Source organism: Delphinapterus leucas, chromosome 9 (assembly GCF_059928025.1).
Source record: "Delphinapterus leucas isolate spDelLeu-1000000601 "Yukka" chromosome 9, BTC_Dleu_Yukka2, whole genome shotgun sequence".
In the NCBI taxonomy this organism is placed as follows: domain Eukaryota; kingdom Metazoa; phylum Chordata; class Mammalia; order Artiodactyla; family Monodontidae; genus Delphinapterus; species Delphinapterus leucas.
This window is the reverse complement of record NC_143137.1, coordinates 58901949-58920596: the sequence shown is the minus strand read 5'-3', so window position 1 is coordinate 58920596 and position 18648 is coordinate 58901949. Positions and strand designations below refer to the sequence as shown.

The 18648-nt window shown below is 41.3% G+C and overlaps 1 protein-coding gene across 1 annotated transcript in view; it reads right to left on the bottom strand.

Moving 5' to 3' along the window:
- Window positions 1-208: 208 nt before the first annotated feature.
- The window catches only part of LOC149748416 (cytoplasmic dynein 1 intermediate chain 1-like), a 97592-nt gene continuing 79152 nt past the window's right edge, over window positions 209-18648 (bottom strand). Inside the window, exon 5 of the mRNA XM_089917653.1 lies at window positions 209-4021. Within this exon, the coding sequence (XP_089773779.1) occupies window positions 3832-4021 (190 nt within the window). The 3' untranslated portion in view covers window positions 209-3831. The remainder of the gene's footprint in view (window positions 4022-18648) is intronic.

Here is an 18648-nt window from a genome sequence, read left to right as displayed (position 1 = left end):
CCTGTGAGCCATGGCCGCTGAACCTGTGTGTCCGGAGCCTGCGCTCCGCAACGGGAGAGGCCACAACAATGAGATGCCCACGTACTGCCAAAAAAAAAAAAAAAAACACACACACACCTTGCCCTCAAGGAGATCCAATCTAAAAGGAAGACATTTAAATAACAATTAAATATATTAAATAAATTAAATAATAGCTTGATAAGGGGAAGATGGACTATGCCCATGGTACGAGGAGAGACGTCAACCATAAGTGGAACTACCAAGGAGCTGTCCCTTGGTTTTGGTCTGGAAGGAAGGCAAACAGGAGAGATGGCATTCCAGGCGGGAGACAGTAAGTACAAGCCTGTGGAGGCATGAGGCTGCACGGTGCCTTGGAAAATGCAAGTGGGTTGGTCTCTCTTGGATGTAAGAAACAAGGCATAAAAGGCAAGTCAAGGGAGGCGGGTGGCCAACACGGGGCCACTAAGTTCCCATTTATAAGATATCATGGGGGCTTCCCTGGTGGCACAGTGGTTAAGAATCCGCCTGCCAATGCAGGGGACATGGGTTCAATCCCTGGTCCGGGAAGGTCTCACATACCGCAGAGCAACTAAGCCTGTGCGCCACAACTACTGAGCCTGCGCTCTAGAGCCTGTGAGCCACAACTACTGAAGCCCGCCTCCTAGAGCCCGTGCTCACAACAAGAGAAGCCACCACAATGAGAAGCCCACGCACCACAATGAAGAGGAGCCCCCCTCGCCGCAACCAGAGAAAGCCCGCGTACAGTAACAAAGACCCAACGCAGGCAAAATAAATAAATTAAAAAAAAAAAAAAGATATCACGAAGAGAAGAGGAAGATCAGAGAACTCTTCAAATGATCAACAGGTTATGTAAGTTTCCTCCTCCTCCCTCCAGATTGGCTTACATTTTTCCAGCAAGTTAAGAAGTTCTCATTCTCCTAGGGGTCACTGCAGAACCTGGCATTTCTAAGATGTCTAGCCTCATCCTTGTCACTCAACAGCATCTGTTGGGAGCCTAGTATGGGCCAGTCACTTTCCCACTATAATAAAGATGCAGAAGACTGGCTTCCTAATGAACCTCAGGACCTCACGGTCAGTCCAGCGAGATATTAATAACACAAAGCAGACGTAGTTTGGAAGGGAACCATTATTTTTTTCCTTTCTTATGACCTGGGAATAAGAAGCACGTGTTTAATGTGTTTTGGAGATAGAGATATCCTGCTCCCCAAATCATTGTTACCTATTCTCAACCTTCTTTCTCTGCAACTAATGACCTAAGCAGAGAGGGAAGATCTAAACTTGCACTGAAAAACCAGTGTTTGTGTGGACCTCATTCCTAAATCTCCAGGGCTTAAATCATTCTCTGGACTGTTTCTCATACATAACAGGTCATTACGATCACAAATTAAGAGAACGTTCATTATAGTACATAGTGGAGAAGAGAAGCTTAAGCTTGGGCAAGTCCAAAGTACCTTCCCTTTCATTTTCAAGAGTAAAATGAGAACATGTCAAAAACTGAATGCATAAGAACTCCATTAGATGTAGAACAGATCAATGCTCTGAGATCAACAGTTTGAATATTGTTAAATTTTCCATAGTCACATAATGACTTCAAAAATAATCAGCGTTCCTTCATACACCGTGGGCAATAATGAGCTAAAACAGATCTTATCCGCACCACAGCTTTACGTATTATCCATCCAAGAGCCTCATTGTGTCATGAAATTCAGTAGTTCATTGTTTCCTGACCCTAAACGGCTGCAGTTGTCATGAAAACACTGCCATGGCCCAAGCTCCCAAATTGGAAGCCAATCCAAACCTGCCACGTGGTAGAGCCTCCCCACTTCACTCAGCAGGTGAAAGGCAAGCATGGGGCACCCACCCCCGTCAGCCAGGGGCTGGACGACACCGGGCAGCCAGAGGTCAAGGAATCATCTGTGCTGAGAGGACGATTTGCTGAACTCAAATCCAAAGTTCTTCCTGTCTAAGCCCATCGGGGATTGCTTTACTGTCTAGAGCTACGGTAGCTCACTTTGAGTTCAAATCTGTATTGTGGAATTTGAACCATCAAAACACCCATCACCATAAAAACCCTCTGTGAGTCCTGTTAACAAAACAGAAAGAACTTCTGCCAAGAGCTGAGAAATAAATTCCTTCTTTCATGCTGCTTGGACCACAGCATAATGAGGGCTCCCAAGCTCTCTCTGCAGTAATAAAATGGAATGCCCAGGCTTCTCCTTTTGATGTGTTCCAGTTTAAAAGTTTAGAGTTGATGCCTTTTCATCCTTAATTTATCTTCCCTTGTAAATATTTCTGTACCATTTCCAATATCTAAAGTCTACACATTTCCAAAAAATAATTCACTCCTTCTCCTATTTCAGTTGTATAACTTTATGTTATGGGTCAAATTTGGGGCTAAATAAACATACCTCAGGCTACAGCTCTGCAAATACCTCTGGCAGCAAATTAACTCAAACAAATGTTTTGGTTGGGTGACGAGGTTATTTTTAATGATCTTCCTGATCTGCCTAGAGGCCCAAGGATAGACTAGGTGAACTCCCAAAGGCTTTTCTAACTTTGTATTTTCTGCCACATTAATATACAGTTCTCAAGTTCATTGAAATAGTTGGTTTAAAATTTCACCACCAGAGGGTGCTACTTGTTTGCTTCTAAAATTCATTTCTCATCACGTGAAAACCAGAGGCCCTGCTACCAAAGACTCATCACCAAGCCAGACAGCATTACCCAAGAAAGGTTTTCAGAAGGCCTGTAGACGGCGCTCTACTTCAAGGAATCCAATTTCACTTGTCTTTTGATGTTATGTGTTTAAAACCAAAACTGAAAGCTCTGTAACTTGCACAAACCAAAGTGTACTGACTTATATATGCTGTAAACCAAGCACAGAATGCGAATCATTTTTCATTTTCATGGCTTTTGTTCAGTATTTACTACACAACAACAATGAACCCAGAATGCTAACATCCTCTTCACCACACCAGACAATAAAATAACAAAGTAAAAAGAGAATTTGCTTAGCTATAAAAACAGTGCTATATTCTCTAACAATGCAACCTTCACTTATCCTATTTTAAGTGCACACATCTCCTGCTTCTGCTCTGGAGTAATTTTGCTTTGGTGTAATTTTTGACTTCTAGGAAGCATTTTGATTGATTAGCTTCAACTTCTCTTATTAGTGTATTTTCACAATTTATTGGGATTTGCACATACATTTTCCACTTGATATTTTCGGGTATGCACGAAGGAGGCATGGAGTGAATTCCCATTCACCCACACGGAGATCGCATGGAAAGTCTTTTTAAATCGTGGTAAGAAATTCTAGCGTGTTGCCATCTGAATTGGCAAAGCAAGTCAGGGGTCAGCAAAGTTTTTCGGAAAAGCACCAGATTACAGTAAAGATTTCAGGCCATGTGAGTCATAAGTACTCAACCCTACCACGTAGCAAGAAAGCAGTCATATAGACACGCAGGACTGGATATGACTGTACTCCAAAACACTTTAATTTGAGGAATAGGTGGTTGGCTACAGTTTGCTGACTCCTGCAAATGCTGAATCTTAATGTACACTCTTCTTATCAATAAAATTCAGAGAAGTTTCTATTACATTATCCTTTGGTGATTTTCCCCCTCCTCACACAGTGTTGACAAACTGTGGCCTCATTAAGTTATCCATTTTAAAGTTCATGGGTCCTTTGGAGGAATACCACTGGGTTTCCTCTCCAGCGTTTCCAAAACCAGAGTCAAAGGAGACTTAAGCTTTTGGTGTGTCATTATATTTGTGTCCTGTGAAGATGTCTTATGGTAAGATATGAAATCAACAAGAAGGTTGTAACTCCCTGGCAATTTCTCCAGAGATCATATGGAAAGTGAACAAAAGACATAGTTTACCTTCAGACTGATGTGTAGCCAGAGGAGTCTGGGTCTCCTTGGAGTAGGACACTACCTCCCTGGGCAGGAAATCCACTTGGGTAACCTTCGACACACCCAGCTTATGCAGTCTCCGTCTAGAAGTAACAAAGGACAAACGCTTAGAGAGGGAAGGCATTCCTTGCAGAAGATCTATCAGGAATAAAACAAACAAACCCCAAATACCCACAGCTTCTCAGTACAAGGGGCAGCGTCATGAAGTTGAACTGGCCCTGGGCTGCAAGTCTGGACACTGGGGTTTGGCCCACTTTGCCCCTGTGTTGCTGGGTGGTGTCAGATAGGTCCCTCAGGCTGACCCTCACCTTTTCTATCTGCAAAACCAGGTCTTGTCCACTTCAAATGAGACCCCCTCCATTCTGAGCAACTCTGATTTTTCTTGATTAAAGGTTATAAAGGGAATTTTCATTTGTAATACAGGATTCTAGTCCCTTAGGCAAGAGGGACAAAAGCAAAGTAACGCTTCTCAAATCTGAAGAAAAAAGAGATGATTAGTGGAGTAATTTGTTCTCTATAATAGTAATGAGAGGATGATATTCCAAGGGGGAGTATAACATCTCCCATTTCTCCAGAAAAGAAACTAATCCAGATCAGCATGTGAATTTGTTTAAAGATACGCTGACATAGCACAACTTGAGTGAAAAGGGTACTGGGCTAAGAATGATAAAGTTTTAGTTTAGAATTCCCAAATGAGCCGTGACCATGTAAAAAAAATCCTTTCTGAATATTTATGGAGCACATCAATAATTTTCAGATGTCTTTCACATCCATCATGTCAACTGTCTTCATGACACCGCTATGAAGCTTCTGGGCAGATTATCACCATCTCCATTTTATGGATGAGGAAAGTGAGATTCAGTGAGACATTCCCAAGTATATGCAACTCATAAATGGCAGAACCAGGGAGAAAATTCCATTGGCCTGAGTCCTGGTCCAGTGTTTTTGCCACCAAGTCAAACTCCTATCTGAGGTTCTTAATGGTGAGTTCTGAGTTACCCCCCAGATCTGCGTCACCCGGGAAACATCCACTCCTGGAGGCAGTAGAGTGGTCGCTAATCACATAAGACTAGCCCACACTTACCACTATGTGTGTGATCTTGAATAAGTTACCTAATCTCTCTGTGCCTTGGTTTCCTCAACTGTAAAATGGAGATATTACTAGTTCTTAGTACTAGGATTAGTATGGGTAATGTCTATGTACCACATACATATAATGCATATGTCATGTATATGTTATATATACATATGTACACAATTTACACACATATATATTTTAAAATAGTTTCTGAAACATTATTTTAGTATATAGATTTAGTATCAGTATCAGACATATTTTACTATATTTCTTTAAAATTTCCAGGAAATAGAGTATGTGTGTGTCTCTCTGAGAGAGAAAGGCAACATAACCATTTAGCCACAATTCCACATTCCCTAGCTCTCTAGGATCAATAGAAGCATACCCTTTCCGTACTACTTTTTAAATTATTACTAGCAATGGCACAGACTCACAGTATTTTTTTTCAGTAGTAGTAATAATAAAATGAAAGAAAATGCATACCACAGCTGGGAATTTCCATGTACAATTTCCTAAGCATTCTAGGAAAACAAAAATTTCTTCCTTTCTATGAATCACTAAAATTGAGGTAAAACCTAAGATGAGCACAGAGTAGATACAAACTAAGGCTGGTTTAGAAACAAGCCCAGCTGGCTGTCTCTGCAGCCCCACTAAGCTCCACTCAGGCCTGGGCCATGTGGGCCTCACTCACTCAGATGTCTGGACCACAGAGCGTACACGAGGGTCAGGCTGGGGACCCAGCACTTCCTCCAAGCCTTCTCACACAGAATTAGGGGAAAACACACAAAATATACTAGAAACAAAATTACCAAACAAGGTAAAAGGTTCAAGGTTTCAAAGCAAGAAATTCAGGTATTATTTTAAGTCCCTCTTGGGTTAAAGAAGTATGTTTTTCTTCCTGAAATGGGTCTTTCTTGAAGCATCTAAAAAAGAAAACATGACTAGACACCCCAGGACTGCTTGAGACAAAGCCCCCTCTGCTGTTTAATAGCCTGGTGCATCTTTCTGAGGCCCCAAGAGGTTCATCTTCATCTTAGGCAAAGAGATGGAAAGGAAACATGGGCTGGTAATGTACCACCACCAATTCAAAATGGGGTCACACCCGGCATGGAGAGATCACCCTGGAGTTTAGACCTCCATGGGCATCTGTGTGAGGCCCAAAGATCTCCACAGTCCAATTAAGAAATACCTATACCTGCAGCCAGGGATGCCAGCGCCTCTTGCTAATAAGATGCAAGCATAAGCTGTAGGCCTATCTTGTTGGGTGACCAGCCATAGGCACTGGACAACGGGAAGCTGATCTGTAATTTGATAATCCACAAGGCAAGTTGAAACCAACTAGTGAGGAAGCATAGCATAATGGTTAAGCCACGTGCTCATACAGAAACTGGGTTCAAACGCCCTCTTTGTCACTTACCAGCTGGATGTATGTATGTAAAAGTTTTGGACAAGTGACAAACCCCTCTAAGCCTCATGTTTCTCATCTATAAAATGGGTATATATCATTAAATTGTTATGAAGATTAAATGAAGCTAATACTTATAAAATACTTAATTTAGCGTCTGGCACATAGTAGGTGGCTCTACTTCTATCTTTTTAACTGATTATAATAATGCTTATATTTGTTTCAAAAAATCAGAGAAGGCAGATTTATGAATGCTCTAAATTGATTTTCTAAAACAGTAGATTTGAAGATTATCTCTGACAGTAAAACATAAGAATCACACTCCTAATTTCTTTGTATGGCACATGGGTAGGTTTTGGCTGCCTGGGAGAGTCCATTCGGTTTTCCTTTAACTTCTCGGTTTTCAAAACTTTGCTTAAAGTGGTGTGAGTACTACACAACTGCTCCCAGCCCTAGCTGTTCCAGAAAGTCTGGCAGAAGGTGGCGCCCTTCCATGGCAAAGACCTTCCTCTTAGGTGTGTTCTCCAACTGTGTCCCCACTTATGGGTCTCTCCCAGGCCAGCCTTAGGGTCTGCACATCTCAGTTGATCCAAGATCTATCCATTCATACAGCCCTGTGATAGAGACTTTGAGCATCCCTAAGATACTTCTACAATTTTATCATCTGACAGAATTATCATATAACTATGTCTACAAGAGGAAATATATAGTAGTTATTTTCTTTAAAAGTACAAACACTGGGCTTCCCTGGTGGCGCAGTGGTTGAGAAACTGCCTGCTAATACAGGGGACACGGATTCGAGCCCTGGTCTGGGAGGATCCCACATGCCACGGAGCAACTAGGCCCATGAGCCACAACTACTGAGCCTGCGCGTCTGGAGCCTGTGCTCCGCAACAAGAGAGGCCGCGATAGTGAGAGGCCCGCGCACCGCGATGAAGAGTGGCCCCCGCTTGCCACAACTAGAGAAAGCCCTCGCACAGAAACGAAGACCCAACACAGCAAAAATAAATAATTAATAAACTCCTATCCCCAACATCTTCTTTAAAAAAAAGAAAAAAGTACAAACACTGAGCATTGTGTTTCTTATTTTTGCTCAGTCTTACCAGCTCATAATTCTTTTATTCAAGGGTGCAAATTAAACTACTTAGCAAAGGAGGGGGGGGGAAACCACATTGTATTGTAGAATTAATGCTACTCTAATTCCTTTTCCTTCTAATTAGGGTCTAAATTTCATGCAGGCTCTTCTGTTCTGACTCTGGGATACCTTCCTTGCTGTCCCACCATCCCTCCTGCAAAGCTCATCCCTCGTTACTACACACACACACACACACACACACACACACACACACACACACACTCTCTCTCTCTCTCTCTCTCTCTCTTCCACTATAGCCCCTGTTACATGTCACTGTCCTCTTCTCATGTCTGACTTGACTGAAACTTACTTATTTATCCCTGAGTTATCTCTGTACCCCGGGGCTTAGTTCTCTGTCAGGCACAGAGCTGGCACTAAATAAATGTTTGAGGAAGAAAGGGAAGGAAAAAGAGAAGAATGCAAGGAGGAGAAAGAAGCCATGATGCAGAAATGTAAATTGAGAATTCAATTATCTACGCCATGGCGGCCATGGCATTACTATTAAATTATAGGGTCCAGCAACTTGTGTTTTAATTACCCACCCCCACCTTCCCCACCGGTGATTCGGACGCTCACTAAAGGCTAAGCACCACTGATTTAGAAATATTAGAGTGTAGACATAGAAGCTTCATTGTTTCTAGATTCACTTTGGCCTCTCCATCCTGCAGCTTAGAGGATGAGGCCTCAGTCCCACAGAGAGGAGATGATATCTCTTGACCAAGCTTATAAAGTTCTATGAGACAGGCTGGGAGCAAAGGTGAACAAAGATGAGAGGGTAAGAGGATGAGTGTCAGACTGCAGTGTGCAAAATATTAAGGGCCTGGCAAAAGGGTCTATCCTAGATCTAAAACTAAAATGTCAGGCAGGGGATCCCAGAGACACTGGGCAATGGAACCACGGATCCCTTACTCGCTGACCTGGCCTGGTCCTAAAGTGACATGGGGCCCACATCTCCCTGGGCCAGGGCTGGACTCCCCACTAAAAGTCCTGGAGGCTTCCTCTCCAACTGGTCCTGTCAACTTGGCTGAGCAAGCTGGCTGAGCAAAGCCATATTGCACCAAAGTTGAAATGTTTCTTCAGAAAAGAAAAATCAGGTCTTGATAAAGAACAAAAATGGAAGGTATTTGAAGTTTGAGAAGGTTATTTGCCGGGGCTCATGGTGCTGAGATTTATGATCCACCACTAGCATAGTCTAATTCACTCAGGTTTGTCCACTTGCCCTCAGTTAGACATTATGCATCACAAGAAGAAAAAAACTCCCTTGCATGAATCACTGTCTCCATTCCCCTTTCTGGTTTACTTGTAATGTGTTTGCCCATCCACCAGAAGGTTAGCGTGACTTTTCTAGCTACTTGCAGAGTTTCATTATCCAAGGAAGATGAAGCTCAAAACGCGACTTCATCATGGTCTATGATGTCTACCAACGTGGAAGAAAGTTACGGGTTATACAGACTTACTCCCAAATAAAAGGATGAGAAGCATATACATAGCAGTTGGAATTCTAATAAATATAAACTCTTTGGCTCTTCTCCCATTTCAAAGATGAAGGAAATTTTAAGAGAGACCTTACTGACATTTTAAAATGCAGTTAATATTTAAACATTATTTTTAATAATACAGAGAATAAATACTTGCAAAGCATAGATTTATCTACCAAAGTGGGATACTCTGGTTTTGTCCCTATTTTTGAAAAATCCTATATTCCTTTGAAAGCGATGAACAACAGAACTTCAGCTTCTGAAGTCACTGCATCTGTGACCTGAAAATATGCAGTCACTGTTTCATGCGTACATGTGCAGTGCTAAAAAAAAAAAAAAAAAAAAAAACTAGATTTCAAAGAAACTACTGTTAAGCTGCCTTTAAGAATTAAATAGGAAAATGACTTTTTTTTTCTTTTTTGCAGTACGCGGGCCTCTCACTGTTGTGGCCTCTCCCATTGCGGAGCATAGGATCCGGATGCGCAGGCTCATGGGCCATGGCTCATGGGCCCAGCCGCTCTGCGGCATGTGGGATCCTCCCGGACCGGGGCACGAACCCGTGTCCCCTGCATCGGCAGGCGGACTCTCAACCACTGCGCCACCAGGGAAGCCCAGGAAAATGATTTTGACACGACAAAGATATGTGTGGGGGTTGGTTTGGGATGGCAAGGATCAAAAAGCAGAGCTCTTTGATCAGAGACTTAAGATCAAGGCTGTCTTCATTTTTTTTTATTGAAATAAAATTTACATACTCTAAAATCTCCTCTTTAAAGTATACAATTGAGTGGTTTTTAGTACATACACAAACTCGTATAACCTCACATTTGTAATTACACAAACTTTTCGTTACCTCCAAAAGAAATCCTGTACTCATTGGGAGTCTCTCCCTCCTTCAGCCTCTGGAAACCACTAACCTACTTCTACTTTCATATAAATGGAATATTACAGTATGTGACCTTCTGGGTCTCACTTCTTTTCACTTAGTTTGTTTTAAGGTTCATCACTTTATACCATGTATCAGAATGTCATTCCTTTTTATTGATAAATAATATCCCATTGTATGGATATACCACATTCTTTTTAATCCACCCATCAGTTGGTGGACACTTGGGTTGTTTCCATTTCTGTCTATTAAGAACAATGCTGCTATGAACATTTGTGTACAAGTTTTTGTGTGGGTGTATGGTTTCAATTCTCTTGGAATTGAATTCTTTTTGAATTGGTATATATCTAAGAGTGGAACTGCTGGGTTATATGGTAATTCTATGTTTAACTTGTTGAGAAACTGCCACACTGTTTTCCAAAGTAGCTGTACCATTTTACATTCTCATTAGCAGTATACAAGGATTCCAATTTCTCTACATCCTTGTCAACCCTTATTATTATCTGTCTTTTTGCATTATAGCCATCCTAGTCTATGTGAAGTAGTATCTCATTGGGATTTTGATTTGAACTTCCCTGATGGCTAATGATGTTGAGCATCTTTTCATGTGCTTATTGGCCATCTACATATCTTTTTTCAAGAAATGCCTATTTAAATTCTTTGCCCATTTTAAAATTTGGTTTTTTGTCTTTTTATTGTTGAGTTGTAAAAGATTTTTATATATTCTGGATACTAGACTCTCATCAGATATATTATTTGCAAATATTTTATCCCATTCTGTGGGTTGTCTTTTCACTTTCTTGATGGTGCCTTTTGAAGTACAAAAGTTTTAAATTTTAATAAAGTCCGATTCATCTATTTTTTCATTAGCTGCTTGTGCTTTTGGTGAAATATCTAAGAAACCACTGCCCAATCCAAGGTCACAAAGATTTACAGCTACGTTTTCTCCTAAGAGTTTTATAATTTTAGCTCTTACATTTAGGTCTCTGGTCTATTTTGAATTAATGTTCCATATATGTGTAGTAGGGGGGTTCAACTTCATTCTTTTGCTTATGGATATCCAGTTGACCATGCTTAATTTTTCTTAATGTTCAGTGGCAAGATTGAGCAGGGGAGCAGAGAAAGGCTTTGTCATGAATACTGCTCCTTGGTGATGCCCATGGGCCCCAAGCAGTAGCCAAATCTGACTGTGGGAGGATAGATTCAAGAGGAGGCACCTCATCACCTGAGAGCTTCCCAGGGGTCATGAAAGCCTTCAGAGCACCTGAGCATGTCATCCATCACTGGCATTAGCATCATCAAATTCTTCCCGAATCAGTTAGACACAATACAACTCATATTCTGATGCTCTAATTTCGGACCACAGTGAATTCTATGCAGCAAACTTGATGTTCCTGCATTTCATACTCAAATAAGTGAAGGAAACTGCACTAATATTGCGGTACTATCTCTATTGGACTCATAAGGGAACTCAATAATATCGGAGATCTGGCTCCAGACTAATAAAGTGTTAAGCAAGAGGCTGCTGTGTTAATTTCAGATGCCATCAGCTGATCCTCAAAGATGCACGTATATCAGAGTGGATGATTCATCTTCTAACCCATCACCAATATTGGGACGTTGACTACCCTCACACTAGAATTTCTGTTTTAATGTCACAGTACAAGAGCCTATATGAAGACAAAGAAAAGCCACAATAAGTATATACCAAGCATCTAAGAAACTCTTCCAATTTTACAAATTGTGAATCACGAAGACTCTCAATAATGGTCTCTGAATAGCAGTCTCATAGTGTTCAGTGACCGGAAATTATAATGTTGAGGATACACTGGTTAAACCTGGTGGCAGAAGTGTGGGCCGTAAGGTGGCAGAGTCAGGAGCTCGGATCAGAAGCCAGGAAACAAAAGGGGTCATTGTACTAATGGGCAGTCTCTGGAGCAGGGAAGAAACCTGGAAGTCAAGCAGATAACACCAGGAGCGGATGTTCCCAGAGACAAGGAGTTATTTGGCCAGATGCCAAAGTAGGTCAAGGCCAAGGAATAAAAGAATGTCTGCACTGGGTCCAGATTCAACCCTGCTGGGTTTTATTCCTGCTTATCTGCATGTGAGTATTTCATCCCCAACACACATTAATGGTGCTGCCAGTGACTTTCTTCTCCTGGTGCTGCTTATAAAATTCCTTGAGGTCTCTCAAAGAAGACCCCCTTAAGACAGTGAAAGTGATAATGGTGCCACTTTCTTCGTTGTCCAAAAATTTTATGTGGGTGCCCACAAAGGACTTGACAACTGGCACAGGAACTACTTCAGCCAACATCCTTATCAGCAACCACAAACCATTTTTGAAGCACAGAACCATGCCAGATCCTTACAATAAAGAGAGGATGAGGAGATTGAACATACACAACAAAAAGCAAATAAGAATGAAAGGTAATAAGAGCCAACATGAGCAATTCACATAATCAGTGGGACAGGAGAGTATAATAGGCAGATTACTATGTGTTTAGGTAAATGAAGCAAGTTTCGCTGAGAACCAAAGGCCTGGTGTAAGTCTTGAAGGATAGGCAGAACTCAGTTGTAGAAAGGAATGAGGAGGGTGCTCCAGGCAGAAGGCGCTATATATGCAAAGATCTAAAGACTGAATTCACATTTTATGCCTGAAAGGCCAGGTTTTCAGAATAGAAGTTTTACACTGAGTAGCAGTGGAAGATAAATCTAGAGGTACACTAAGGCCAGATGATTAGAGGGCTTTAAATCTCAGGCTAAAGATCTTGCACTTTATGCTGTAGACAATGAGGAATTACTGAAAGTTACTAACAAACTGACGGCTTCAAAGAGACATTTAAAGTGAAGCAACTATGTGAAGAATGGAGTCTCAATCTCCCCCTTTGACAAATGAGCGACCAGAGTCTATGTGTGGGGCCTCAGAAGCTGAGGTGGAGAAAAAGGGGAACTGAGAAAGGATCTACAAACAGAGGCCGGATGCGTTCAGTAACTAAACAAAGAATCCAGGCAAAGCACTAAATCAAAGTGGGAATGACTACTGGATTTGTGGAAACGTGGTCCCGGGTGATAAGAAGGCACTCAGTGGTGATGCCACTGGGAACAGAAAGAAAATGCTGTAGTTTGGTGATGTTGGAAAAGAATTAAGGCAGTTCATTTGGTATGGAAGGTGAAAGAAAAGGAATAAATTGGAGACTATATCAAGGCTTCATGCCTTATGGGAAGAAAGTAAGTAGTGTAACTGGAAGACATTGGGGAATCCTGAGAAAGTTCTGCTTTGGGATAAAAATGAGTACCTCAGTGGATGCGTTTATAGTGAGTTTTCCAATTGTATGAAGTTTAAGACCAAAGCTATGAAAAGAAGACAAAGCAGAAAATGTGGTCCTGGCAACCACCCACCTAGAGCCACATGGGAAAATACTGCATCCATAGAAGAAGAGCACATAGAGACCTAAGGACATAGAAACTCATGAAATATGAAAGAAGTTTTTAAAAATGACAAAGGTCAACTTGTTTTCCCAACACTGTATACTGGTGTAATTAGGTGTGACATACTGAGGACTGGCTCCTAGAGTCGAGAATGGGACACCACACGGAGGAAAGGTGGAGATGGGGTACCACACGGAGGACGTGAGCCTAGCATTGAAGCCCCTTCACACACAATTTATCCCTTCTGTTCAGAGTGGGTGTTTTTCTCCAAGGCCTAAGAAGCAGCTTGATGGTTGACCTTTTCCAATTACCTCAAGGAGGATCAGTTTCCATTTTCTATGTTCACATTTAAAAAATCATTTGAGGAAGTATTTATCTCATTTCGATGATATTTGTCTCTTACTGTGCAGAGATATTAGTCTGGCAGCTAAACCATTTTTCCTGAACAGAAGCAAATGTCAAGTCTGGCTCAGTCAACAGGCACAGTTAAAGGGTCTGCCTTAAACTTCATCACACAAGTAAATCTTGCAAACTCCCGGGATGAGAGAAGAATCAAAATAGTCATGGTTATAACAGAGCTTGGCAATATTGGTGGAAGTTCTGCTATCAAGTGCCCACTTTACAAAGGAAACTGAAAGTTCAGAATTATAAGATCAAAAGGTACGGAAGTGCGTTTTCTCCAGTATTGCATATAAAGGACAACAATGATATAAAAATTTTGTAGATTGGCCTTTTATTGACTTGATGTTTATGAAAAACCTTCTGTAGAAGTGGTAACTTCCAACTTTATAAAGCTATAAAATTACAGAAATCTTTAAGTCACTGAGTACCAAACTATAAGCATACATCCCTCCCAACTGACCATATTAATTTTTCTGAAACGGAATAATAAAAGGAATATTGTTTTATGAAAGTCCAGCTGCAAGTGTGGAACAGAAAATATCCCACAATTGCTTATTCAAGTTTCTTGAGGGTAGAGAACAAAGTCGAGCAGGTAACAGCTCTCAAGAAATGTTTGGGGACTTGATAAAGGAATATTATAAGAGGTAAACAAAGTGTTTTCTCCCTCTCTTGTAACAAAATTTTTATTGGATCTGTTAAAACCAATTTATTGAAGTTTTTCATGGGTCAGAATTCATTCTATGCTTAAAGATTCCGAAATGCATTTTACCATTACCTTCTGATACACACACACACACACACACACACACACACACACACCCCAAACTGCTGTTTCATATTTTAATTTCTGTAGAAAGTGTGATTAGGTGTTATTGAAAAGGCAGAGATTGTCAGTTTGATAAAAATACAATCCACATCATTCTCAAGAAAATTGCAGGTACTGTGTACATGGGAAACCGTAAAAATTAATTGAAACCAGAGATCTAAACATAATGCATAAGAATATTTGAAAAAACATGGAGAATAAGCCAAAAGAGGCCTACTTTATCAAAGGCTAATGAGATTAGCCTGTTCTGCTAGGCAAATGAAAATAACCTGAAAACATGAAAAGACCTCTAGGACTGGCAGGTGAGATTTTCTCAAACACCTACCACCATCTTGAAGGATATGTGTTTTTTCTGGTGCCTTTAGAGAGTTGGTTTAACTTCTATTCTTAACAGAGTGATCACTCTGTCCTGCCACAGCAGTTGGGGATGGTGTGTGGTGGATTCAGGAGTAACACTCACCCTCTCTTTCAGCCAAAACAAGAGGCAGAAGAGAAGGCTGAGAGAAGAAGAGGTCACCACCACCTTCTAACAAAGTCTCCCAAGGACTGAAGGAACCTCTAAGTTCCTCCTTGAGGGAAGGAATGGCCAAGTCCTTCACGGCTTCAGTTTTTCCTCATTCTCGCTTTGCTTCCAACTATTTCAAAAACCCTACTAAGGGTTTAATATACTAAGACATAGAGGAAATATAATTGTGAGGCTTCAATAAAATCAGAAGCTACTAAATATTCCTATATGTTATTGAGCTTAACAATTTGATGTGAAGGGCCACAAAACACTCTCATTACTCACTGATGTCTGCTCATCATTGAGAATCTCTGTCTGCCTCCCCGACTCCCCTTTTGCTGACTCAACACATCTCCCTGAAGACCGGAAATCTCATGGTGGCATTTGCCTGTATGTTCCCTTCATAAAACAACAAAAAACATTTGAAATATAATCCTTCCCTCAAACTTGCCCATTGCAACTCCAAATTTCAATGACATTTATTCACTTCCCAGTCAATATAGACTTTCTATCCCGTGATCTTTTAACTTATTCTTTTTATCTCATTATTTCATTTTTCACTTCTACCATCTTCAATTCACTCAATTATTATAATAGCCTAAGAAATAAAAGTATTTTGGGTTCTTTCATAAGCAAGTGCCTGGTGAAGAATGAGTTACACTTATTTTCTCACTTTATTTACAATTTTCTTGAAGCTATTTTTTCACCCTGATTTCTCTATGTTGCCACTTGTTTTGCTGATCACATAGCTAACATACAAAGCATACAAAAGTGAAACATTTGTCCTCCTGGCCAAGATGGAGTAACAGAGACCAGATTTATCCTCCACCTGAAACAACCAAAAAAAAGGACAGCAGTTTGAATGAAACAACAGTTTGCAAGACACTAAAGGTCAAGCAATGAAGGAAAGGGATACATGAGAGCAGGGAAACGTATGATGAGTCCTATAATTCCCCATACTCACTGCATTGAGAGTTTTAAGGCCATCTGTGATGCAGGGAGAGAGCCCAAGTGAAATGCAGCAGACTCATTAAGTGGAGGAGACAGAGCTAAGAGTCCAGGGAGACCACAGCAGCTAGACTTTACAGTACAAAATAATAGAGAAAAGAAAACTCACAAAGAGAAAACCTACACCTTCAGAGGATACCCTTGAGGATTCAGCTTAGTACTGATCAGCACATGTATCTGAGGAAACCACCTGAGGCCAAGGGAAGAACTACCTGAAGGAATTAGAGGTAACAGTTCTGGGCACTCACAGAGGAACAGGAATGTGCCTGTTCCCACCCACCTGTTCCCAGGCAGGAAAACCTCAAGATGTATGGGGCATTGTATAGAATGCACATAAGGGTCTTGCCTCAACAGCAGAATTAATTAGCCATAGACTGAGTACTGCTCCAGTCCCAACTAACAAACCATAAAAACAAGACTTGAAAGAGTTTCCAAGTGAACTGACTGTATCTCAGAACAAATCTCAAGATGTATAGGAATTCAAATATATCTAACACCTAACCAAGTAATATTCACAATGTCTGACATCAATCAAAAATCAGCAGACATGCAAAGAAGAAGGAAAACATAACTACAATGAAGAGAGAAGTCAATCAATTGAAACTGATCCAAAACTAATACAGATGATGGGATAGCAAGTGAGGATATTAGTTAATAAAACTGTATTTCATGTGTTAAAAATTTGAGTAGAAACAATGGAAGATTTTTTTTAAAGACACAAATTGAACTTTTAGAGATGAAAATTACAATGTATGGAATTATAAATTTACTGAGTAGGCTTCATGGAATATTAGAAATTGCAAAACAAAAGATTAGTGAACACAAAATATATCAATAGAAACTATCCAAAATAAAACACAGGTAGTAAAGGAAAAGTAGATGGAGCAAGTTAACTGTGGGAAAACCTCAAGTTACCTCATATATATGTCATTTGAGTCCCCAGAGGAAGAGAGAATAGAAAAAAATTTTTTTTAAATAATGGACACATTTTTCCATATTTGTTGAAAACTATAAGCCCAATGATCCAAGAATCTCAATGAACCCCAAGCATAGGAATCATGAAGAAAACTACATCTAGGTATATCATAATCAAATTGTTCAAAATCGATGAAAAAGAGAACACTGCAAAAGCACCCAGGAAAAAAAACATTATACTCAGAGAAATAAAGAAAGGGATGAGAGTATATTTCTGGTCAAAAACAATGCAAGTGAGAAGACAATGAAGCAACATTTCTGAGGTACTGGAAGAAAAAGACTGTCAACCTAGAATTCTATACTCAGTTAAAACATATGTCAAAAATAAAGATATAACAAAGACGTTTAAGACATAAAAACTAAAAGAATGCCTTAACAGAAGATCCTAACTATAAGAAGTGTTAAAGGATATCTACCAGACAGAAGGAAAATGATGCCAGATGGAAATATGGATCTACACCAAGGAAGGACATCAGGAAAGTATTGACTACATGGGTAAATACCTAAGATATTTTCCTTATTAGTTAAATCTCTTTCAAAGATAACTGGCTGATCAAGATGGTGGAGTAGAGGGATGTGGAACTCACCCCACACCATATACACATCAAAAACACATCTACATGTGGAACAATTCTCACTGGAAACTAGCAGAAAGACTCCTGTACAACAAAGGCTGTAAGAAAGATGGAATTGGGTAGGAAAGGAAGAGACGCCATCAGGTCAGGACCTGTACTCCTGGGAGGGGGCTCAGAGGACAAGGGAGATTACATGGGTGGAGATCCTCCCTGGGAGTGAGTTCTTCAAGCCACATGTTGGGCACCCCAGCCCTGGGGTCCAACACAGGGAAGATGAGCTCCTTTGGCTGGTTGGAGGGCCAATGGGACTGGCAGGAGGGCTGTGGGAAGCACAGACAAGTGAAGGATGAGGAGCACATGCACGAGTGCTTACTCCCAAAGCAAGGTAGAGAAGGCGTATTGGAACCGCGCAGGCAGCTGACTGGTTTACTGCAACTACCCTGGGTGCCTGCCCCTGCCTGAGCAAAGCTAATGCTCCAGCCCCACTTACTTCACATTGCAGCTCCACACTGGAGCGAGGGCTGCCACAGCTGAGGAGAGAGTTCAGCCATCAGACACAGCAGTGGCTCAGACCTGAGGCAGCGTCTGAAAAGGGCAGGGGCAGCCATTACTGGCACTCGCACAGGCCGTGCATCAGAAGCAGCCCTGACCTCTGGTCACGGCCAGACCACTGTAGCCCATGCCGCAACACATGTGAAGGGCCCACACGGGCACTGCCTGCCCTGCAGCACAGCTCCACACCAGGGTGGCAGTGGTACAGACTGAGGGAAGAGAATGGACATGAAGGATAAAGAAGACTCAGACCCCAAAGCAGGGTCTGAGCAGGGTGGGGGCAGCCATTACTGGCAACTGCACAGGGAGAGCATCATAAGCAGCCCCAACCTCTGTATGGAGCCACACTGCTGAAGTCTGTGCCCCATCACACCAAAAGCCTGCACGGGTGCCTCTTGTTCCAGCACTGCTCCCCTCTGGGGCAGAAGTCCTGGTGCTGGGAGCAGGAAGAGCTCACAC